This window comes from Bufo bufo, chromosome 6, assembly GCF_905171765.1.
Source record: "Bufo bufo chromosome 6, aBufBuf1.1, whole genome shotgun sequence".
Taxonomy (NCBI): Eukaryota; Metazoa; Chordata; class Amphibia; order Anura; family Bufonidae; genus Bufo; species Bufo bufo.
The window spans coordinates 24,158,439-24,185,090 of record NC_053394.1 but is presented as its reverse complement, the minus strand read 5'-3'; the positions used below and the strand labels follow the sequence as shown (position 1 = coordinate 24,185,090).

Below are 26,652 nucleotides of genomic sequence, written 5' to 3'. Positions count from 1 at the left end.
CTATGTACTATAAGACCTATACTTATCACACACACCAGGGGGCAGCAGAGACAACACAAAAGCAGAGCCAAAAATTATCCACCAAACCTTTTCCCCTTTGCTCCTATTATCTCCTCCTCATCTCCTCCCCCTTGTCTGATCTAATGGGAAATGGGGAAACTTTCACTTTTGTGTAAATCACTTTATACAGAACGAAAACGAATAATGTAAGTACTAACTGGATGAAATGCTCTGCCTGTGTAGGCATGAGATACAATGATCTGCCTGTGTAGGAATGAGAGGTACTCCTCTTCCTGTGTAGGAAAGATATGGAATGCTCTGTTTGTGTAGGGATGAGCTGCAGTGCGCTGCCTGTGTAGGGATGAGATGCAATGCTCTGCCTGTGTAGGGATGAAATGCAATGCTCTGCCTGTGTAGGGATGTGATGCAAACGCTCTGCCTGTGTAGGGATGTGATGAAACGCTCTGCCTTTATAGGGATGCAATGCAACGCTCTGCCTGTGTAGGGATGAGATGCAATGCTCTGCCTGTATAGGGATGTGATGCAACACTCTGCCTGTGTAGGGATGAGATGCAACGCTCTGCCTGTGTAGGGTTGAGATGCAATGCTCTTCCTGTGTATAGATGAGATGCAATGCTCTGCCTGTGTATAGATGAGATGTGATGCTCTGCCTGTGTATAGATGAGATGCAATGCTCTGCCTGTGTATAGATGAGATGCAATGCTCTGCCTGTGTATAGATGAGATGCAATGCTCTGCCTGTGTAGGGATGACATAAATTTGTTATGGTTACGATAAAATGTTTTGCAATAGTCTACAGAGATTACAAAACTGCACAGCCCTGTGTGAGTGCTTATGTTCTGCAGGTTGCTGTGGGTATTGCTGCTTTTTGGAACTGCAGCCTTCTCCACAGCCAAGACACCCCAACATGGACTCATCTCATCCCCCAACTACCCCAAAACGTACCCCAACAACCAGCACAACACCTGGAATATCACCGTCAACCAAGGGTTTCACATTTCATTAAAGTTCTTGGTGTTTGACTTAGAGCCGTCAGATGGATGTAACTATGACTATGTCAAGGTAATAAACGCTTTATATAATTACATATGTACAGCCGTTATAACATAAGCTTCTTCTATAGTGATATGGACCATGCTGGTATAACCTGGGTATCTCCTGTATATAATTATATATGTACAGCTGGTATAAGTTCTACATCTTCTTGTATATAGTGATATGGACCATGCTGGTATAACCTGGGCATCTCCTGTATATAAGTATATATGTACAGCTGGTATAAGTTATACATCTTCTTGTATATAGTGATATGGACCATGCTGGTATAACCTGGGTATCTCCTGTATATAATTATATATGTACAGCTGGTATAACCTGGGCATCTCCTGTATATAATTATATATGTACAGCTGGTATACGTTATACATCTTCTTGTATATAGTGATATGGACCATGCTGGTATAACCTGGGCATCTCCTGTATATAATTATATATGTACAGCTGGTATAAGTTATACATCTTCTTGTATATAGTGATATGGACCATGCTGGTATAACCTGGGCATCTCCTGTATATAATTATATATGTACAGCTGGTATAAGTTATACATCTTCTTGTATATAGTGATATGGACCATGCTGGTATAACCTGGGCATCTCCTGTATATAATTATATATGTACAGCTGGTATAAGTTATACATCTTCTTGTATACAGTGATATGGAGCATGCTGGTATAACCTGGGCATCTCCTGTATATACTTATATATGTACAGCTGGTATAAGTTATACATCTTCTTGTATATAGTGATATGGACCATGCTGGTATAACCTGGGCATCTCCTGTATATAATTATATATGCACAGCTGGTATAAGTTATACATCTTCTTGTATATAAGTGATATGAAGCATGCTGGTATAACCTGGGTATCTCCTGTATATAATTATATATGTACAGCTGGTATAAGTTATACATCTTCTTGTATATAGTGATATGGACCATGCTGGTATAACCTGGGCATCTCCTGTATATAATTATATATGTACAGCTGGTATAAGTTATACATCTTCTTGTATATAGTGATATGGACCATGCTGGTATAACCTGGGTATCTCCTGTATATAATTATATATGTACAGCTGGTATAAGTTATACATCTTCTTGTATATAGTGATATGGACCATGCTGGTATAACCTGGGTATCTCCTGTATATAATTATATATGTACAGCTGGTATAAGTTATACATCTTCTTGTATATAGTGATATGGACCATGCTGGTATAACCTGGGTATCTCCTGTATATAATTATATATGTACAGCTGGTATAAGTTATACATCTTCTTGTATATAGTGATATGGACCATGCTGGTATAACCTGGGCATCTCCTGTATATAATTATATATGTACAGCTGGTATACGTTATACATCTTCTTGTATATAGTGATATGGACCATGCTGGTATAACCTGGGTATCTCCTGTATATAATTATATATGTACAGCTGGTATAAGTTATACATCTTCTTGTATATAGTGATATGGACCATGCTGGTATAACCTGGGTATCTCCTGTATATAATTATATATGTACAGCTGGTATAAGTTATACATCTTCTTGTATATAGTGATATGGACCATGCCGGTATAACCTGGGAATCCCCTGTATATAATTATATATATACAGCTGGTATAAGTTATACATCTTCTTGTATATAGTGATAAGGACCATGCTGGTATAACCTGGGTATCTCCTGTATATAATTATATATGTACAGCTGGTATAAGTTATACATCTTCTATTATATAGTGATATGGAGCATGCTGGTATAACCTGGGCATCTCCTGTATATAATTATATAAGTACAGCTGGTATAAGTTATACATCTTCTTGTATATAGTGATATGGACCATGGTGGTATAACCTGGGCATCTCCTGTATATAATTATATATGTACAGCCGGTATAAGTTATACATCTTCTTGTATATAGTGATATGGGCCATGCTGGTATAACCTGGGCATCTCCTGTATATAATTATATATGTACAGCTGGTATAAGTTATACATCTTCTTGTATATAGTGATATGGACCATGCTGGTATAACCTGGGTATCTCCTGTATATAATTATATATGTACAGCTGGTATAAGTTATACATCTTCTTGTATATAGTTATATGGACCATGCTGGTATAACCTGGGCATATCCTGTATATAATTATATATGTACAGCTGGTATAAGTTATACATCTTCTATTATATAGTGATATGGACCATGCTGGTATAACCTGGGCATCTCCTGTATATAATTATATATGTACAGCTGGTATAAGTTATACATCTTCTTGTATATAGTGATATGGACCATGGTGGTATAACCTGGGCATCTCCTGTATATAATTATATATGTACAGCCGGTATAAGTTATACATCTTCTTGTATATAGTGATATGGGCCATGCTGGTATAACCTGGGCATCTCCTGTATATAATTATATATGTACAGCTGGTATAAGTTATACATCTTCTTGTATATAGTGATATGGACCATGCTGGTATAACCTGGGTATCTCCTGTATATAATTATATATGTACAGCTGGTATAAGTTATACATCTTCTTGTATATAGTTATATGGACCATGCTGGTATAACCTGGGCATATCCTGTATATAATTATATATGTACAGCTGGTATAAGTTATACATCTTCTTGTATATAGTGATATGGACCATGCTGGTATAACCTGGGCATCTCCTGTATATAATTATGTATGTACAGCTGGTATAAGTTATACATCTTCTTTTATATAGTGATATGGGCCATGCTGGTATAACCTGGGCATCTCCTGTATATAATTATATATGTACAGCTGGTATAAGTTATACATCTTCTTGTATATAGTGATATAGACCATGCTGGTATAACCTGGGCATCTCCTGTATATAATTATGTATGTACAGCTGATATAGGTTATACATCTTCTTTTATATAGTGATATGGGCCATGCTGGTATAACCTGGGCATCTCCTGTATATAAGTATATATGTACAGCTGGTATAAGTTATACATCTTCCTGTATATAGTTATATGGACCATGCTGGTATAACCTGGGCATCTCCTGTATATAATTATATATGTACAGCTGGTATAAGTTATACATCTTCTTGTATATAGTGATATGGAGCATGCTGGTATAACCTGGGTATCTCCTGTATATAATTATATATGTACAGCTGGTATAAGTTATACATCTTCTTGTATATAGTGATATGGACCATGCTGGTATAACCTGGGCATCTCCTGTATATAATTATGTATGTACAGCTGATATAGGTTATACATCTTCTTTTATATAGTGATATGGGCCATGCTCTAAGCATGCAAGATTAAATATTCAGGTCAGAATAGAAGTCTCTATAGTGCTTTTCCCCATACACTCTTAATACCTGTTCTCCAATATTTCACTTCAAGGTGTTTGACGACAAAAGGGAAATGGGTCAGTTCTGTGGGCCCAAAAGCTCCAGATCCCACCCAGGTTATCGCCTCTTTATCACACATGGGAACCAAATGAAAATTGAATTTCACTCGGATTTCTCCAATGAGGAAAATGGTTCGGCTGTCTTTTATAAAGGATTCCAGGCGTTCTACCGAGCTGTGGGCAAGTACACACCACCACAATGATAATTATAGAACCTTTTAGTTTGATTTTGTTTTCTTTTTTACCTTTTGGACTAGCAGATTTTTTTGTCTTTATGAGAACATTGCACTAATAAATGGAATTTAAGTCCCACCCCCAAGGAGTCAATGATCTGACCTATTTCATCACACTCCTAAACAAATACAGACCCCTAATAAATGCAGACCAGACCCCTTAGAAAATACTGAACTCAGACCAGACCTCATAAACAAATACAGACCCCCGATCTTCTAAATACAGAACCGGACACCCTAATAGAATACAGACCCCAGACTAGACTCCCTAAAATACAGAACCCTTGTGAGTCATTGGCCCACAAGCAAGCAGCAAGGAGGAAGCAAGGAGGAATCAAGTTTTTACTCGGCAAATGAAAAATTTGCGAGAAAAATTTGCATTACGAAAATTCGCAATAAATATCTTGAATATTCGAAATTACGAATATACATCACTATATTCTAAATATTCGTGAATTTTCGAAGTACCTATATTCGGGATAAAAATTTGCAATTCGAATATTCGTGATCAACACTAGTCATTAATATCAGATCGGCGGCGGTCCAACACCCAGCTGAAAGGCGGGGGTGCCGGGTATTGGACCCTGCCGATCTGACATTCATGACCTATCCTGAGGATAGCTCATCAATATGAAAAAGCCCAGAGAAGCCGTTTAATAAATACAAACCGCAGCGCACTGACTGTAGGCAATGATAAAGTACAGGGAAGATAAACTATATTGGTATTCAGGTTAAATAGCCGTGTTGGCACTTTGCGATAAATATGTGGGTTTTGGGCTGCACTCGGTTTTTAAAAAGTTTCACCATCACTGCTCTAGACCAAATCCCCTAAATAAATACAGACAGCAAACCATATTTCTTAATAAATACAAACCCCCAGACCACTTAAATAATACAGACCTCATATTCTGCGGATACCCCCCTCTCTGGGTTCCTGCAGCTTGTAACCCCTCTATAGACAACATCTTGATGCCTGGGTTGGGGGTCAGGATGTTGTCCGCACCCAGGTCTAAGGATAATTACAGAAATGGAGAACAGACAAGGATATAGTGAGGACATGGCGCCGGAGAGAGATGAATCTTGTGTAGGTAAACACCAATAGGCAATGACTGAGACTCAGCCCCAACCTAATGACCCCTGCATATTTGTATATTCTCTAAATATCCATTATTAAAGATTCACCCTTTGAACATCAGTTTATACAGAGACATAACTCACATTGGTTGCCCTGATAATAATATACAACCTCTAGTATAGCCCAGAGCTGCATTCGTATTCTGAAGGCTGCTCGTGGTTGTAATCTGGGAGACCTATTATTGTATAGATTATCCGAATAACCTCTTTGTAGTCTCTGAACAAGCAAGGGATGTTTAAAAAGCCTCTGTCAGCATGATAAACGCTATTAAACCAGACATACTGTCTGGTAGGGTTGATCATGCTAATAAAAACAATACCTTTTTTGTTGCCTCTATGTTAAACAGCTGCAGAGATATCTGTTTTTATTCATATGCAAATGAACACTTGGGAGCACCAGGGGGCAGGGCTGAATCCTTGGAGCACTGCTTTTGTAACACCCCCTGTTCTCTGCACACACCCCCTCCCCTTGATTGACAGGCCTAGACATCAGCATGCTGAGGGCAGAGCTGTGTCCTAGCATGTACATATCACATATCCTACTTGGTATAGTCATAACATGTTGGGAATAGAGGCTTTCTATGATTAGAAAGCTAACACATATTACTGCTTTATTTGCAAGCACAATATATGATTATAAAAACACCAGTAATATGTATTAGCTTTCTAAGTATAGAAAACATCTATTCTCAATGTAGTAAGGGTGTAGCCTGGAGGTAAGTGATCAGCCTTGCATGTAGATATCCCAGGTTTGTATCTGGGGAGAGATTGTTTTTGTTTCTTTAGATATTTTTTCATCCTCATTTACCCCATAACATCATATTAAGAATACTGTAGAGGTTTTTAACACTTAGAAAACTAATAAATATTACTGGTTTCTTTATAATCAATTAATCATATATGGTGTCTTTGAATAAATCAGTATTAAGTTTTAGGTTTCTAAGGATAAAAACACTAATCTAAATACAGTAAGGCTATATTCTTTTATTATGGGTTAAATAAGAGAAGAAAAAAAAAACTGAAGAAATAACTCTAGAAGTCTCCCCTGGGACCTGATTTTAAGATCTCTACCTGCAAGGCTGACCACTTAGCTCAAAGATATAGCCTTACTATATAGAGAAGAATGTTTTTCTATACTTAGAAAGTCTTTATAATCATATATTGTGGCTCTGAATAAACCAGTAATCTGTATTAGCTTTATAAGCATAGAATCCACTCTTCTCAATATGGAAGTAGTATATATGATATGTACATGCTAGGACATAGCTCTACTCTTACCATGCTGATGTCTAGCCTTGTAAATCAAGGAGAGGGGGAGTCTGCAGAGCACAGGGGTGTTACACAAGCAGTGCCCCAATGATTCAGCCCTGCCCTGGTGCTCCAAAGTGCTAATTTGCATATGAATAACAATGCAGATATCTCTGTAGCTGTTTAACATACAGTACAGACCAAAAGTTTGGACACACCTTCTCATTCAAAGAGTTTTCTTTATTTTCATGACTATGAAGGCATCAAAACTATGAATTAACACATGTGGAATTATATACATAACAAACAAGTGTGAAACAACTGAAAATATGTCATATTCTAGGTTCTTCAAAGTAGCCACCTTTTGCTTTGATTACTGCTTTGCACACTCTTGGCATTCTCTTGATGAGCTTCAAGAGGTAGTCCCCTGAAATGGTCTTCCAACAGTCTTGAAGGAGTTCCCAGAGATGCTTAGCACTTGTTGGCCCTTTTGCCTTCACTCTGCGGTCCAGCTCACCCCAAACCATCTCGATTGGGTTCAGGTCTGGTGACTGTGGAGGCCAGATCATCTGGCGCAGCACCCCATCACTCTCCTTCATGGTCAAATAGCCCTTACTTTCAAAGTTTTCCCAATTTTTCGGCTGACTGACTGACCTTAATTTCTTAAAGTAATGATGGCCACTCGTTTTTCTTTACTTAGCTGCTTTTTTCTTGCCATAATACAAATTCTACCAGTCTATTCAGTAGGACTATCAGCTGTGTATCCACCTGACTTCTCCTCAACGCAACTGATGGTCCCAACCCCATTTATAAGGCAAGAAATCCCACTTATTAAACCTGACAGGGCACACCTGTGAAGTGAAAACCATTTCAGGGGACTACCTCTTGAAGCTTATCAAGAGAATGCCAAGAGTGTGCAAAGCAGTAATCAAAGCAAAAGGTGGCTACTTTGAAGAACCTAGAATATGACATATCTTCAGTTGTTTCACACTTGTTTGTTATGTATATAATTCAACATGTGTTAATTCATAGTTTTGATGCCTTCAGTGTGAATCTACAATTTTCATAGTCATGAAAATAAAGAAAACTCTTTGAATGAGAAGGTGTGTCCAAACTTTTGGTCTGTACTGTACCTGGCAGTATACCTGCCTGGTTTAATAGTGTTAATTGTGCTGATAGACACTCTTTAAAGTAGTGCACTCAGAACCTATAAATATGGCTTTGGGCTGTGATACTGGCTGCAAATCAGAACCAGTACAGGATAGGCATACTAGAGCATGACAAAATATTATTTTTATAGGTGGACTAGAAAAGTTTTCAGAGATGAACCTGCCCCTTTCAGCATCATACAAATTGCAGATCCTTGGCCGTTCTTTAAGCATCATGGACACTCACATGATCCATATGCATGCCATGTTCAAACACTTGGTCTGTCTATGGTCATCTTTACATGTTCTTCCCATTTTCATCTCACTCTTTTATGTTCCATGATCTGTATTACACTTCACCTCTCCAGATGACGATGAATGTGCATCTCCCAATGACAACAGCCTTACATGGATCCAGCCATGCCAGCATTTTTGTCACAATTATGTAGGAGGGTATTTCTGCTCCTGCCTCCCGGGATATCAGCTGGAGAGTGACAATCGGTCTTGCAAAGGTATGTTCTGGAGCAGTTGTGTGCAACCTGTGGCTCTCTATTGGTGGGAAAACTACAACCCCAAGCAATCGCCACTGGAAAGCCACAGGTTGCAGACCACTATTGTAGATTATGGAACAGTTGTCCAGATCATGTTATTGTTCTGCACTTTTTTGTAGCACAGTGCAGTGACCATTTGTTTATGGAGGAGTCTGGATACATTTCCAGTCCAGGGTATCCTCAACCGTACCCACCGGACCTCAACTGCACCTATCGGATACGACTGGAGGAAGGGATGCAAATCTCACTCGAGTTCATTGAGATCTTCGATATTGATTATCATCCACGGGCTCCATGCCCCTATGATACACTGAAGGTGATGTTCTTCCTTTCCTCAATGACCATGGTTCATGTTTGTTTGTCTCCAGCCATCTCATCTTCTACTCGTCAACTGTTTTACTTTAGCAGAGGTCCTCTATTCAAGAATTGTTTACAACCCTTTGTTATATGATAGCTAGTATGTTGAGGGTAATGATCTCATCGTGGAGATTTTTCCAGAAGGTCCTGGTGCCAATGCATAAGTAGGCACATAAGTAGACACATAAATGTCTACTTATGTGGCAGAGGGGCCTTTGGACTGCTCCCTCTGCACCCCCTATAGCTATGTCTTTGGTTCCTTTAATGGTGGTTTCTTTGGTGGATAATCATTCACCAGTTGTTCACTTAGTTGCCAACAGTCCTGATTTTCTTAAAACTTGCCATGTATTTAAAGGGATTCCTGGTAAATTTTTGGCATATGCACTGTCCCACAGACAAAATTGCGGATTTAGGGGAAGCAATCTTGCTCAGCACTCCTCATTCTGGCTTATTTTCAGCAGCTTGGGCACCACCTCACGCAACACAACCTGAGAACCCAGAGCTGCCAGGATCAAGGAGTGCTAAGGAAATAGTGGGGTCTGATATGGGGTCTGAATTTTGCCATTTGGTCTGGGGTCTGAGTTTTGAGGTCTGGTATGAATTGAATTTGAAGTCTGATCTAAGAATTGGATTAGCAATGGGGGTCTAAAATCTGGATTAATTTTGGAACTTGCCACTGTCCTGTAAATGCAGGTGTGGATTTAGGAGGAGCAGTGTTACTCAGTTTCCTCCCTTCTGGCTTTTCTTCAGCAACTTGGATCGCTTCAGCTCTGGGCAGTGCTGCACTCAACAAAACCTGAGAACCCATAGTCGCAGGGGCCAAGGAGCGCTAAGCAGGGGTGTCGTTAGGTCAAAACATTCTGGGCTTGAGCCCCAGATGTTTTGACCAGTGCCACGAAAGTTATGCTGGCAGGGCCGGCCGCTCTGACTCTCCTGCGCAGCGCTACTCTACACCGGCCCCGCCATCCTAATCCGTATCCTGCAGTAGCTGAACTCTAAATCAGCGTTTATCTCAATATTATCTTACACACTCAGCTCCGGAAACATGCAGTCCGGGCGGCGCTCGCTCACTGACGTCACGCGCCTGCTTCTCCCACTAGGCGGCGCAGGCGCGTGACGTCAGTGAGTGAGCGCCGCCCGCACTGCCTGTTACTGGAGCTAAGTGTGTAAGTCAAGATAGTAATGAGATGAGCGCTGATTAAAAGTTAAGTTACTGCAGGATACAGATTACTGAGGGGATGATCTGTGGGGTTGCCCAGACGGCTAGGCCCTTCACAGTAGTTATTAACCCTTTCAGCTGTCCCCTATTCACTGAAGCGGGGACTGCTGAAAGGGGTTAATAACTACTGTAAAGGCCCCTCCCCCCATGTGATGGGGGCGTGGCTTCATGGGGATGGGGGCATGGCTTCACAGGGGCGTGATACAGTGGGCTTGTGCCCCGGATGTTTTCAGACCCTAGCAACGCCCCTGGCGCTAAGTAAACACTGGTGTCTGAATTATGGTGCTTGGTCTAGGGTCTAAATTTTGAGGTGTGGTCTGGATTAATTTTGGCCTCTGGTCTCATTTGGTTTTATTTGAAGTCTGATCTAGGATATGGAATCATTTCGGGGGTCTGGTATCAGCATTCATTAACGACTGGAGTTTAAAGGGGTTATGGTTAATTTTAAAGGCAAATGGCATCATTTAGTGATGTGGGCAAACCCTTCTATACAGTCCTTAGAGTAAGGTCCTTATAGCGAGGTCATTATACTGAAAAAACGCCACCCGATCGTATGACATGCCCAATAAACCAAACCCCATTTAAAGCCCCACCTCATGTCCTCCATGCCTGTGTGTTTTCAGATATTCGAAGGACATCAGTTAGTGAGGAGTTTATGCGGGAGACGTGCCCCAGAAATGATCCAGACGAAGAGCCATGAGGTGGACATCCTGTTCCAAACGGATGACTCTGGGGACAACAGAGGGTGGAAGATATTCTACACCTCCGAGGGTACGTGGTGGTCGCTGGGCTGACTGAGCCGCTTACATGGCATTTTATATCACATCTACATCCATCAGATGTTTCTTCAGAGGTGATTTATTGGTTAGATTTTTTTTTTCAGCCGTCCAATGTCCGAAGCCTGTCACCCTGGACGAATTCTCCACTGTTTCACCAATGCAAGAAGTGTACAGAATGCAAGATTACTTTGTGCTGTCCTGCCGCACGGGATACAGGTTGGTGGAGGTACGACCAGAAAAATGTTATGTTTTTTGTAAGGTATCCAGTTTCGATAGAAAACCACGGTCATTAGGTACCAAAAATGTGGGGTGAAAATAATGCAGAAGTCGTGTTGACTTAGAACAGTGCAAAACCTGAAGTCTAACTCCCAACGAGACCATTAAAGGGGTAAATATTGAACTGCATTTCTATGAAGCCTGGGTGACCCTGCGACTAAATGATAACTCCAGGATTACCAGAAAGGGCGGCCACTTATCTACTTTCTGGACCCTGTTAGAAGGATGGGATAATACAACAAAGTTTAGATTTTTCAGACCCAATTCCAGTGCTTTAATGCTTTCTCTAGCAGGAGGGCAGAGAACTGAGCGTCTTCACCGCTGTCTGCCAGAAAGATGGCACGTGGCATCGGCCGGTACCCAGATGTGAAAGTAAGGCTGGGCGTGCCCTGTAATAATAATAATAATAATATATAACCTGGGATGTCTTATCCTGACACTGCTGAGCTCGCCGCTTCTTGTCCTCCGTGTAGTTGTCAGCTGTCAGGAACCAGAGGTTCTGCGTAATGGCCGCCACATGTTCCTGACTGAACCAAAGAAGGTGACGTACCAGTCCAAAATAGTCTACTCCTGTGACGAACCGTACTACAAGATTGTGACTCACAAAGGGAGTGGTAAGTATGCTACTGATTCACTTATACAGAGATTTGGACCATGCTGGTATAACCTGGGCATCTCCTGTATATAATTATATATGTACAGCTGGTATAAGTTATACATCTTCTTGTATATAGTGATATAGGCCATGCTGGTATAACCTGGGCATCTCCTGTATATAATTATATATGTACAGCCGGTATAAGTTATACATCTTCTTGTATATAGTGATATAGGCCATGCTGGTATAACCTGGGCATCTCCTGTATATAGTCATATATGTACAGCTGGTATAAGTTATACATCTTCTTGTATATAGTGATATGGACCATGCTGGTATAACCTGGGTATCTCCTGTATATAATTATACATGTACAGCTGGTATAAGTTACACATCTTCTTGTATATAGTTATATGGACCATGCTGGTATAACCTGGGCATCTCCTGTATATAATTATATATGTACAGCTGGTATACGTTATACATCTTCTTGTATATAGTGATATGGACCATGCTGGTATAACCTGGGCATCTCCTGTATATAAGTATATATGTACAGCTGGTATAAGTTATACATCTTCTTGTATATAGTGATATGGACCGTGCTGGTATAACCTGGGCATCTCCTGTATATAGTTATATATGTACAGCTGGTATAAGTTATACATCTTCTTGTATATAGTTATATGGACCATGCTGGTATAACCTGGGTATCTCCTGTATATAATTATATATGTACAGCTGGTATACGTTATACATCTTCTTGTATATAGTGATATGGACCATGCTGGTATAACCTGGGCATCTCCTGTATATAAGTATATATGTACAGCTGGTATAAGTTATACATCTTCTTGTATATAGTGATATGGACCGTGCTGGTATAACCTGGGCATCTCCTGTATATAGTTATATATGTACAGCTGGTATAAGTTATACATCTTCTTGTATATAGTGATATGGACCATGCTGGTATAACCTGGGTATCTCCTGTATATAATTATATATGTACAGCTGGTATAAGTTATACATCTTCTTGTATATAGTGATATGGACCATGCTGGTATAACCTGGGTATCTCCTGTATATAATTATATATGTACAGCTGGTATAAGTTATACATCTTCCTGTATATAGTGATATGGACCATGCTGGTATAACCCGGGCATCTCCTGTATATAATTATATATGTACAGCTGGTATAAGTTATACATCTTCCTGTATATAGTGATATGGACCATGCTGGTATAACCCGGGCATCTCCTGTATATAATTATATATGTACAGCTGGTATAAGTTATACATCTTCTTGTATATAGTGGTATGGACCATGCTGGTATAACCTGGGCATCTCCTGTATATAATTATATATGTACAGCTGGTATAAGTTACACATCTTCTTGTATATAGTTATATGGACCATGCTGGTATAACCTGGGCATCTCCTGTATATAATTATATATGTACAGCTGGTATACGTTATACATCTCCTTGTATATAGTGATATAGACCATGCTGGTATAACCTGGGTATCTCCTGTATATAATTATATATGTACAGCTGGTATAAGTTATACATCTTCTTGTATATAGTGATATGGACCGTGCTGGTATAACCTGGGCATCTCCTGTATATAGTTATATATGTACAGCTGGTATAAGTTATACATCTCCTTGTATATAGTGATATAGACCATGCTGGTATAACCTGGGTATCTCCTGTATATAATTATATATGTACAGCTGGTATAAGTTATACATCTTGTATATAGTGATATGGACCATGCTGGTATAACCTGGGTATCTCCTGTATATAATTATATATGTACAGCTGGTATAAGTTATACATCTTGTATATAGTGATATGGACCATGCTGGTATAACCTGGGTATCTCCTGTATATAATTATACATGTACAGCTGGTATAAGTTATACATCTTCTTTTATATAGTTATATGGACCATGCTGGTATAACCTGGGTATCTCCTGTATATAATTATATATGTACAGCTGGTATAAGTTATACATCTTCTTGTATATAGTGATATGGAGCATGCTGGTATAACCTGGGTATCTCCTGTATATAATTATATATGTACAGCTGGTATAAGTTATACATTTTCTTGTATATAGTGATATGGACCATGCTGGTATAACCTGGGTATCCCCTGTATATAATTATATATGTACAGCTGGTATAAGTTATACATCTTCTTGTATATAGTGATATGGAGCATGCTGGTATAACCTGGGTATCTCCTGTATATAATTATATATGTACAGCTGGTATACGTTATACATCTTCTTGTATATAGTTATATGGACCATGCTGGTATAACCTGGGTATCTCCTGTATATAATTATATATGTACAGCTGGTATAAGTTATACATCTTCTTGTATATAGTGATATGGAGCATGCTGGTATAACCTGGGTATCTCCTGTATATAATTATATATGTACAGCTGGTATAAGTTATACATTTTCTTGTATATAGTGATATGGACCATGCTGGTATAACCTGGGTATCTCCTGTATATAATTATATATGTACAGCTGGTATAAGTTATACATCTTCTTGTATATAGTGATATGGACCATGCTGGTATAACCTGGGTATCTCCTGTATATAATTATATATGTACAGCTGGTATAAGTTATACATCTTCTTGTATATAGTGATATGGACCATACTGGTATAACCTGGGCATCTCCTGTATATAATTATATATGTCCAGCTGGTATAAGTTATACATCTTCTTGTATATAGTGATATAGACCACGCTGGTATAACCTGGGCATCTCCTGTATATAATTATATATGTACAGCTGGTATAAGTTATACATCTTCTTGTATATAGTGATATGGACCATACTGGTATAACCTGGGCATCTCCTGTATATAATTATAAATGTACAGCTGGTATAAGTTATACATCTACTGTATATAGTGGTATGGACTATGCTGGTATAACCTGGGTATCTCCTGTATATAATTATATATGTACAGCTGGTATACGTTATACATCTTCCTGTATATAGTGATATGGACCATGCTGGTATAACCTGCGTATCTCCTGTATATAATTATATATGTACAGCTGGTATAAGTTATACATCTTCTTGTGTATAGTGATATGGACCATGCTGGTATAACCTGGGCATCTCCTGTATATAATTATATATGTACAGCTGGTATAAGTTATACATCTTCTTGTATATAGTGATATGGAGCATGCTGGTATAACCTGGGCATCTCCTATATATAATTATATATGTACAGCTGGTATAAGTTATACATCTTGTATATAGTGATATGGACCATGCTGGTATAACCTGGGTATCTCCTGTATATAATTATATATGTACAGCTGGTATAAGTTATACATCTTGTATATAGTGATATGGACCATGCTGGTATAACCTGGGTATCTCCTGTATATAATTATATATGTACAGCTGGTATAACCTGGGCATCTCCTGTATATAATTATATATGTACAGCTGGTATAAGTTATACATCTTCGTGTATATAGTGATATGGACCATGCTGGTATAACCTGGGCATCTCCTGTATATAAGTATATATGTACAGCTGGTATAAGTTATACATCTTCTTGTATACAGTGATATGGACTATGCTGGTATAACCTGGGCATCTCCTGTATATAATTATATATGTACAGCTGGTATAAGTTATACATCTTCTTGTATATAGTTATATGGACTATGCTGGTATAACCTGGGTATCTCTTGTATATAATTATATATGTACAGCTGGTATAAGTTATACATCTTCTTGTATATAGTGATATGGAGCATGCTGGTATAACCTGGGTATCTCCTGTATATAATTATATATGTACAGCTGGTATAAGTTATACATTTTCTTGTATATAGTGATATGGACCATGCTGGTATAACCTGGGTATCCCCTGTATATAATTATATATGTACAGCTGGTATAAGTTATACATCTTCTTGTATATAGTGATATGGACCATACTGGTATAACCTCGGTATCTCCTGTATATAATTATATATGTACAGCTGGTATAAGTTATACATCTTCTTGTATATGGTGATATGGACCATGCTGGTATAACCTGGGTATTTCCTGTATATAATTATATATGTACAGCTGGTATAAGTTATACATCTTCTTGTATATAGTGATATGGAGCATGCTGGTATAACCTGGGTATCTCCTGTATATAATTATATATGTACAGCTGGTATAAGTTATACATTTTCTTGTATATAGTGATATGGACCATGCTGGTATAACCTGGGCATCTCCTGTATATAATTATATATGTACAGCTGGTATAAGTTATACATCTTCTTCTATATAGTGATATGGACCATGCTGGTATAACCTGGGTATCTCCTGTATATAATTATACATGTACAGCTGGTATAAGTTATACATCTTCTTGTATATGGTGATATGGACCATGCTGGTATAACCTGGGTATCTCCTGTATATAATTATATATGTACAGCTGGTATAAGTTATACATCTTCTTGTATATAGTGATATGGAGCATGCTGGTATAACCTGGGTATCTCCTGTATATAATTATATATGTACAGCTGGTATAAGTTATACATTTTCTTGTATATAGTGATATGGACCATGCTGGTATAACCTGGGTATCTCCTGTATATAATTATATATGTACAGCTGGTATAAGTTATACATCTTCTTGTATATAGTGATATGGACCATACTGGTATAACCTGGGCATCTCCTGTATATAATTATATATGTACAGCTGGTATAAGTTATACATCTTCTTGTATATAGTGATATGGACCATGCTGGTATAACCTGGGTATCTCCTGTATATAATTTCATGATTTTCCTATTTTATGACGTAAAGTCATGATTTTATTAAAGACACGGAGGCGAGTATTGCATTTACTTTCTTTACTGATCTACCATAGCAGCAAAGAACAAAACTGGTATTACATAGAGAAAAACCATGGTAACCAACTCCTCCCCACTATCTCAGTATATATAGGAACAGCCCTCTGGAATCCTCCTCTTTCTTTGCGAAGACCACCACAAACGAAACTTCCAAACGTCAACAGTGACCTGGAACCGGAACTTCCAACAGCTGAGATCTTCAACGGAAGATGGTAATCTGAACCAAGGAACAGGAAACACTCCCCTGGAATCTTGAGTATGGTCTGCACCGTGAAAACCGCTCAACCTGCGAACAACAAAGAAGGGAACCAAATAACATGTGATTGAAAACCACAAATTCCTGCAATCCTGAAGAATGCAAAGCAATAAGCAAATAAATAATACTTACAATAAAGTAATAATAATAACAATAATCCCATATGTGGGAGGGAATACAACAAGGGAGGGCAATACTCGCCTCCGTGTCTTTAATAAAATCATGACTTTACGTCATAAAATAGGAAAATCATGAAATTTTATGACAAGACACGGAGGCTCGTATTGCAAGTTTAAAGCCTAGACACCACAGAGGTAAAGGCATGAGAAGGTGGCCTGAAATAGAACTCACGAAAAGTGGATACCCTAGACCAGTCCGCCAACTTCATAACATCCTCCAGGCGAGCACCAGCGACAGTCATAGAGGTAGCTGCCGCACTGCGGACTGAATGTGCAGTGAATATACTAGAATCAATACCCGACAAGGAAAGGATCCACTTCACCCAGCGTGAAAGAGTCACGCTGGTGACAGGAGTGAAAGGTCTGCGAAAAGAGATGAACAGCTGAGGGAACTGTGCCGAACGAAAAGCGGAGGTACGGGATTCATATTCCTGAAGGCAAGCCACCGGGCAGAGCTGAGGAGAAAGAGGGAAAGCAGGATATGTCACCGAACGGATATTGGTCTTGGTCCGTCTGGAGATATTAAACTGAACACCCTCCGGAGTAAATGATCTGGCGTCATGATCCAGGGCGCGCACGTCAGAGACCCTTTTACAGGAAATCAAACAAAGCAAAGTGACCAGCTTGGCGGACAATTGGCGAAGAGACAACAAAGAGTTCGATGGCCAATCCGAGAGGAATCTCAAAACCACCGCAACGTCCCAAGTGGTGGAAAAACGAGGTCTGGGAGGCCGGGAAAGGCGAGACCCCTTGAGCAAACGCCGGACCAGAGGATGTTGCCCAGCAGGACAACCCTCAAAACCAACATGTCTGGACGAGATAGCCGACCTATAGACATTAATGGTGCGATAAGCCTTACCCTCGTCATACAAAGAGGACAAAAAGGAAAGAATCGCACCTACAGGAGCCTGAAAGGGATCCAAGTCGCGTGAGGCGCACCAGCGAGACCAAGAGTTCCAGGAGGATCCATAAGCCCGTCTTGTGCCTGGAGCCCACGCGCTCTCCAGTAAGAACGTAGTTGTATCCGAAACTCCTGAGACGTCCCAGGAATTCCTGAGACCCTGCAAGCGAGGAGACGTAAGGACCCTGTCTGAAGAAGGGGGTGAAATTCCCCCAGGGGACCCCGGAGGAGAGACCGGAGATCCGGGAGGAGGAGTGGATAATCGACTAACAGATCTAGAAGCTGAGGGAACCAAGGTTGGGCTCTCCAATAAGGGACGATAAGGATAAGATCCGCCAACTGACGCCGGATCTGCAAGAGTGCCCGTGGGATGAGGGAAAAAGGTGGGAACGCATACAGTAGAGCTTCCCCCCAGGGCTGGAGAAAAGAGTCTATGGCTTCCGCCGACGAATCCGGCCGCCAGCTGAAGAACCTGGGTAACTGGGTGTTCAAACGGGTAGCAAACAGGTCTATAGAGGGGAAACCCCAGTGAGAAGCTAAAGCAAGGAAAACCTGCTCGTCTAGCTTCCAGTCGCTGGAGTCTGAAATGTAACGAGAGTTCCAGTCCGCCAAAGTATTGTGCAGGCCGGAAGATGTTCCGCTACTACCATAATGCCCCGGGTCAGGCAAAATTCCCAAAAATCCTTTGCAAGGTGAGTAAGGACAGAAGAACGTGTTCCCCCCATGCCGTTGACGTATCGGACCGCGGATACATTGTCCATCCGCAATCTGATACAAGACCTGATGGTGCCATTGGCGAAGCTGCGAATCGCAAATGACCCTGCTAACAATTCTAAACCGTTGATATGGAGGCGTGTCTCCTCCGGGGACCAAGGTCCCCCCGTAGACACCCCCTCGCAGTGGGCGCCCCAACCGTGTAAACTGGCGTCTGACTCGATAATAAGGTCTGGTTGCGGACCAACAATCGCCTTGCCATTCCATACCGTGAGGTTCTGGATCCACCATTGTAACTCGTCCCGTGTCTCCTTGTCCAGAACGATGGTGTCGGCATAGGAAGACCCCGCCCGAAGATGAGCAATCTTCAGGCGTTGCAAAGCCCGATAGTGAAGCGGGGCTGGGAAGATGGCCTGAATGGAGGCTGCAAGGAGCCCGATAATCCGAGCAAGATGGCGAAGGGTGAGATGAGGACGTACCAAGGTATGCCGCAGCTCCTTGCGGATAGCGTGAATCTTGGTCAGAGGAAGGTGGAGGGTCTGGGAGACGGAGTCCACCCTGAATCCTAGAAACTCTATCGAGGTGGATGGGCTGAGGCAGGATTTTTCATGGTTGATAACAAAACCCAGGCTGGAAATAAGGTTGGTAGACATGTGTAAGTGATGTAACAGGAGCTGAGGGGTCTGTGCCATAATGAGGATATCGTCTAAGTATATAATCATGCGGACCCCCCTGCTGCGTAGCCATGCAACTACTGGCTTCATTAACTTGGTGAAACACCAAGGGGCGGAGGAAAGACCGAACGGCAGGCAGGTGAAACGCCAGATCTGGTTGTTCCAATAGAAACGGAGAAGATCCCTGGAGGCAAGGGCTACGGGCACAGTCAGGTAGGCGTCCTTGAGATCTAGTTTGACCATCCAATCTCCAGGAATGAGCATATCTCTCAGTAGATGGATGCCCTCCATCTTGAAATGACGGTATAGTACTAAAGAATTGAGAGCTCTCAAGTTGATCACCGGGCGCATCTGGCCACCCTTCTTTTGTACCAGAAACATGGTACTGATGACACCCCCGGAATGTGCGGGAGCGCGTTCTATTGCACCCTTCTGGAATAACTCCAGAAGTTCTGAGTGAAGCTGTTGTTGGGAAGAAGCGGGATGGGGTGGGGGCGGGGTAAGGAGCTGCCCCGGGTGGGCGACTAGGTCTATTACAAAACCCTTGACAGTGTTTAGAATCCATGGGTCGGAGGAGATCTCTGACCAGACATGGAAAAAAATACTGGAGTCTGCCCCCGACACACTCGACTGAAGAATGAGAAGGAGAAAAATGGGGTGGACTTACCAACTGGTCTTCTGGAACTGGGGGTACCCCTAAAGCCTCTGGAATGTCCGGGAATGCCACGTGAAGGGAAGAAGGAGGGCTGGTATCTTTGATCCTGCAGGGACGATCTGTATGAGTAGGAGCCTCTTCCCGTACCTCGGGAATGGGAGTAGGACCGGCCGGACAGTCGGCCCCTGGAACTGCCGGCCCTATTAGAGAAACGGTTGTTGAAAACCCGCTTCATAGAGGATTGCGCTTTGTCTAACGCTGTAAACGCGCCCACATATCTGCCTAGCTCTTTGATGAAGGGTTCACCGAAGAGCAGGCCCTGGGCCTCTTTGCCCGCCTCAGTCAGTGACAGGTTTGACAATTTTGGTTCTACTTTCATAAGAATCGCCTTGCGCCTCTCAATGGACAGGGAGGTGTTGACATTTCCCGTCATGCAGATGGCTCTCTGAATCCATCCGCCCAGTTCTACTGGGTCAACCATCTTGCCCTCACATTTAGCGGCCTCAGCCAAGTCGAAAATCTTTGCCAAAGGACCAGTAATGTCCAGCAATTTATCTTGGACCGCCTTTAAAGCCGAGTCCAGCCCTTTTTCAGGATTGAAACCTGTCTTGGCCAGAAATTGAACCATTTTAGGGTCGACAGAGGGCGTCTCACAAATCTTATGGGGTATAATAGGACGTGGGCATTCAGCGCGTAATTTGTTGCGCGACTCTCTTGATAGAGGAGTGCGAATCTTGGCTTCCAAGTATTGGGCCACAAGAGTGGCGGGTAGCCATTCTGTGGAACGAGGGTGGTGGAGTTTGTCCGGGTTAAACAGTGGCTCCCCTAATGAGTCTATTAATAGGTCATCGGATTGACTACCAGAAGGGATGGGTGTGGGTCGAATGGCTAAGGGAATCTGACCTGATCCCGAAGGATCCAGCGCCACATCTGCCAAATCATCCCCTGAGTCGTCCAAGGACTCTACATGTGCCTCCTCTATGGACTCTCCGTCAGAGTCAGTCACAGGCTCAGGCAAAATCCTGGCCGTCTTCCATGCACGCGACTTTTCCGCCTGGCGTGGGCAGGCTCTCTTACGCGGCATATCCGCGTGTTCAACTGATGGAACTAGGCCATCTCTCAAATTTGTTCTGGAGGCAGGTGGCAGTGTACTCTGTGCTAAAGCTGGTGTAGGATCTGAGGGCCCTGGGAGAACACCAAGTGCTTGGGAGATTGACTGGGATATAGCAGATGTCATGGAACCCATGGCCGATATGATGGCATTGGAGATGGACTGCTGCAGTAGAGTGGTATGGTCATCAGCAGATGGAGTGACAACTACTCTGTCCAGGGAAGGGAGAGAAACCATCGGGGTAGGATTGTCCTGAGGAGGGGCAGCAGGTGTACCGGTTACAGACATAATGAGAGATAAAAAGGAGGAGGGAGTATATCACCCCACACCACCAAATGTTGAAGGTGAAGAATCTGAGGAAGAAAAGAAATATGTCCAGTCAGGGAAGAGACCCAAGAAAACATGCTAAAAAACGTTAAAGAGGGAGGCAGAAAGGCTTACCCGAAACAAACGCGGCGACGCTGAAGCGAACCGAGCGCTGGGACAGGCAGGAGGAACTGACGTGTCCGGCAGAGAAGGCGGCGACAATCCCGCGAGAAAACGGGGGAGGAGCCGGCCAAGCGCGCGAAAGCAAAGACCGCGAAGAAGCGAAGAAGAAGCGAATTAAAGATGGCGCCCGAAATCCTGCCTATCGCGAGAATTCGGGCGGAATGAGAGATGGGCGACGGAGATGAAAGTAGCAGGACCGGACAACGTACAAGGTACATGTAAACACAAACCAGCGGTCAGGGGGGAGAGCGGAGTAGTATAGCACGGACCCCGGGAGAGAGGGCCTGGAAACTAAACAAAAGGGGGATAAAACTAAATGAGGACAAATAACCAGACAAAAAACCGGAGCTAAGGCGCTAAGCCAAGCACATCAAACAAAACTGCCCCCAAGGAAGGGGCAAGTGAAATAAAATAATCCAATACAAGCAAAATAGACATGATAAAAGAGAGAGTACTTATCTGCTATGGTAGCAGCAAAGAAAAAGAGGAGGATTCCAGAGGGCTGTTCCTATATATACTGAGATAGTGGGGAGGAGTTGGTTACCATGGTTTTTCTCTATGTAATACCAGTTTTGTTCTTTGCTGCTATGGTAGATCAGTAAAGAAAGTTAATGCAATACGAGCCTCCGTGTCTTGTCATAAAATTATATATGTACAGCTGGTATAAGTTATACATCTTCTTGTATATAGTTATATGGACCATGCTGGTATAACCTGGGCATCTCCTGTATATAATTATATATGTACAGCTGGTATAACCTGGGTATCTCCTGTATATAGTTAGATATGTACAGCTGGTATAAGTTATACATCTTCTTGTATATAGGGATATGGAGCATGCTGGTATAACCTGGGCATCTCCTGTATATAATTATATATGTACAGCTGGTATAAGTTATACATCTCCTTGTATATAGTGATATGGACCATGCTGGTATAACCTGGGCATCTCCTGTATATAATTATATATGTATAGCTGGTATAAGTTATACATCTTCTTGTATATAGTGATATGTACAGCTGGTATAACCTGGGCATCTCCTGTATATAATTATACATGTACAGCTGGTATAAGTTATACATCTTCTTGTATATAGTGATATGGACCATGCTGGTATAACCTGGGCATCTCCTGTATATAATTATATATGTACAGCTGGTATAAGGTATACATCTTCTTGTATATAGTGATATGGACCATGCTGGTATAACCTGGGCATCTCCTGTATATAATTATATATGTACAGCTGGTATAACCTGGGTATTTTCAGTATATAATATGTACAGCTGATATATTAGTAATAATTAACAATAATAATTATCTGCTTTCTGTGATTTCCAGACACTTTTACCTGCTTAGAAGATCGTGTGTGGAAGGATGAGAATGGAGAGCAACAGATTCCAATTTGTTTGCCAGGTATGTTATTTTTTTTGGTGAATTTTAAAGGACTTAGAAAATGTTAAACCTGCTAAATAATGATAATGATAATTATTTACCCAGTAGAGACCATTGACAATTATTTACCCACTGGACACCAGGGGCATAACTATTTACTCACTAGATACCAGGGGCATAATTATTTTTACCCACTAGATACCAGGGACATAATTAAATACCCACTAGATACTAGGGACATACTTATATACCTACAAAATACCAGTGAGACATATTTACCTACTAGACACCATGGACATAATTATTTACCCACTGGATACCAGGAACATAACTACATTCCCACCAGATACCAGGGACAAAATTAGATACACACTAGATACCAGGGATTTATATATTTGCCCACTAGATACCATGGATTTATTTATTTACCCACTAAACACCTGTGAAATAATTATTTACCCACTAGACACCAGGGTCATATTTATACACTAGATACCAGGGACAAAATTATATACCCACTAAATACCAGGGACAAAATTGTATACTCACTAGATACCAGGGACAAAATTATATAACCAAAAGATACCAGGGACACAATTGTAGACTCACTAGATACCAGGGATTGATTTATTTATTTGCCCACTAGACACCAGGGACATAACTACTAACCAGCTAGACGAAAGTAATAGAATTATTAACCCACTGAAAATGCATAATATATTTATTAACCTGCTAGACACCGGGGATATATGGTCGCTACAAGATTACTAAGCACAAAGGATATAATAATTAATGAACAACTGTAAACACCAGGATTTTTTTTTTATTGACCTACAAAACATCAATAATAATTAACCCGCTAAACACCAGGGATACAATTATTAGATACCAGAGATATCAATATTAACCTACTAGTTACATTAATATTATTACTAACCCAGTAGACATAATTATTAACCCATTAAAAATTAGGAATATGATTATGAATCTCCTAGATACCAGGGACGGTAATTCTAACCCACTGGACACCAGGGACATAATTACGGTATTATTCCACTAGACACCAGGGATATATTTATTAACCAACATGATGTAAGGGCAACAATAACAGAACATCAGAAATTAAATTATTAACCCATTAGGCACCATAGACTTTTTTGCTTGGTAATCTTTACTTACAGTATAGATGGGACCTACCTCTTTCTACCTGTCTGTTTCATCTTGTACCCTCAGTGTGTGGACAACCACAGAATCCTGTCGCTGGTTTAAGTCGCATTATAGACGGTAAAGAAGCTGAAAATGGGAACTTTCCTTGGCAAGCGTTCCTGAAGAGCCCCGGGCGAGCAGGCGGCGTTCTGATTGACGAGAAATGGGTTCTTACCGCCGCTCATGTTCTAAAACCGGATAGGAGCACCCGGGCCCTTGATATCAATAACTTGCACGTGTTTCTCGGTGACGTAGATGTCAATAACCTGGTCAAAAATGGCCTTGCCAAGGTGAAAGCTTTTCACATCTACCCAGATTACACCACAGAGAGCCACGACCATGATATCGCTCTGATCGAACTAGAGAACCCGGTGACTATGGGTAGCAATGTGTCTCCCATATGTCTTCCCGAAAACAGCGAGGTGTCTCTCTACGAGTCCGGTAGGGTCGGCTACGTCAGTGGGTTTGGAATCACGGAAGAAAACAAAATAACCGACCACCTTCATTATGTGATTTTACCTGTGGCTGCGAGAGACAAATGCCAGAAGCAGTTAGTCAGAAATCAGGCAGGTGTGAAAACCGGAAAGCAGAAATTCACGGAAAACATGTTCTGCGCCGGGTTCTCTGAAGATGAGAATTCGCGGAAGGACTCATGTCAAGGAGACAGCGGAGGCGCATTTGCTGTTGAAAACAGGGCAGATAAGAAGTGGGTGGCCACGGGCCTGGTGTCGTGGGGTATAGATTGCGGTCGCGGTTATGGCTACTACACCAAAGTTGTCAATTATATTGATTGGATTAAAAGCCACATAGGCAGATGATGGGAGTAGGACTCCTCATAGCATTTGTTATAGACCCAGCAACCTGAAATTATGTAAAAAATACAAAAAATATATGAATAATTGCCTGGATCTGATGCAAATGCTTCACCGTATCATAAGAGAGCGCAGCGAACCTACCAAAGGGGTTGTACCAGTAACAGCTTATTAACGTGTCCGATTGGTGGGTATCCGACCGCTTAGATCCCCACTGACCATCAGAATGGGAGCCCATGTCCCTCGTTTGAATGAAGTGGTGGTCGAGGATGTATTCTGACTCTCTATTCAAAGTCTTTGAGACTGAGGAAGATAGCTGAGTATCGCGCTCAACTGTCAGGCCCATAGAGACAAATGGAGCGGCAGCGCACATGCTCGACCACCACTTTATTCAGTAGGAGGACATGAGGCCCTGTTCTTGTGATTGGTAAGGGGGTTTTCGGCTACGCCACCAATCAGACGCTTATCACCTGTCCTATAGAGAGATGATAAGTTTTCATTCTGGAAAACCCCTTTAACCCATGAGTAACCAAGGGTGTTAGGCTCAACCGGCTATATAATATTGATTTAAAGAAAAATACTACAGCTTGAGTGATGTTTGAAAGTCTGGTTGCTATGGACTTTCTACCTAACAACCACAGGCTTCTAATATGGGCCTATGAGAAAGAGTTGAGAAAGAGTATCCATAGCAACCTATGGCCTAGATTGGAATGGGACTATCATTCCCCTAGCAGTCGGACAGGGACCCAGCCAATCAACACTTGATCTCTGAGGATCGTCCATCTTGCCCTCTGATTACACAACTAAAATGAAATCATACTCGGCTCAGTCTGCTCATGTGCGATGATATGGCACGTGGGGAGTGTGTGACATTTTTTGTGTGGCTGTTAAACATTTTACAATTTGTTACTTAATAAAAATGTACAATACACAAAGAGATTTTATGTATATTCTTCTATATTCTTCTGGGAAATAAAATACTGAGTGTGGACCAAATACATTCCCATCGTCATTATTCAGTACAGGGATTTGGATATATACACGTTTGTTTCTGCATAGATATACAGCTACAAGATAAAATTCTGACTTCTGCAGCCACCACTAGGGGGAGCTCACTGTGTGTAATAACAATAATAAACCAGTGTACAGTAAGCTCCCTCTAGTGGTGGCTCCAGATAGCCTGAGTTTATCTATAAAGCCTTTTCACTAATCTGTAGTTGGTAATAACCTGTGGAAAGGAAGATCTTTTACATAGTACTTACCCTTTTCCGCCCAGGTCCCCACCAAA

General features: G+C 41.3%; 1 protein-coding gene across 2 annotated transcripts; it reads left to right on the top strand.

Annotated features, from left to right (window-relative positions):
• Positions 1-67: 67 nt before the first annotated feature.
• C1R (complement C1r) lies at positions 68-26,290 on the top strand. 2 transcript variants are annotated; one of them, XM_040438903.1, is made up of 11 exons: positions 68-206; positions 866-1,082; positions 4,490-4,676; positions 8,628-8,771; positions 8,930-9,126; positions 11,010-11,157; positions 11,270-11,391; positions 11,735-11,813; positions 11,915-12,055; positions 23,293-23,367; positions 24,580-26,290. In XM_040438903.1, the coding sequence occupies exons 1-11, from the start codon at positions 151-153 to the stop codon at positions 25,368-25,370; spliced, it is 2,157 nt and encodes a 718-aa protein (XP_040294837.1). In that variant the 5' UTR covers positions 68-150; the 3' UTR covers positions 25,371-26,290. The 2 variants fall into 2 exon arrangements, with proteins under 2 accessions (XP_040294837.1, XP_040294836.1); XM_040438902.1 differs by having other exon boundaries at positions 11,732-11,813.
• The last annotated feature ends 362 nt before the right edge of the window (positions 26,291-26,652 follow it).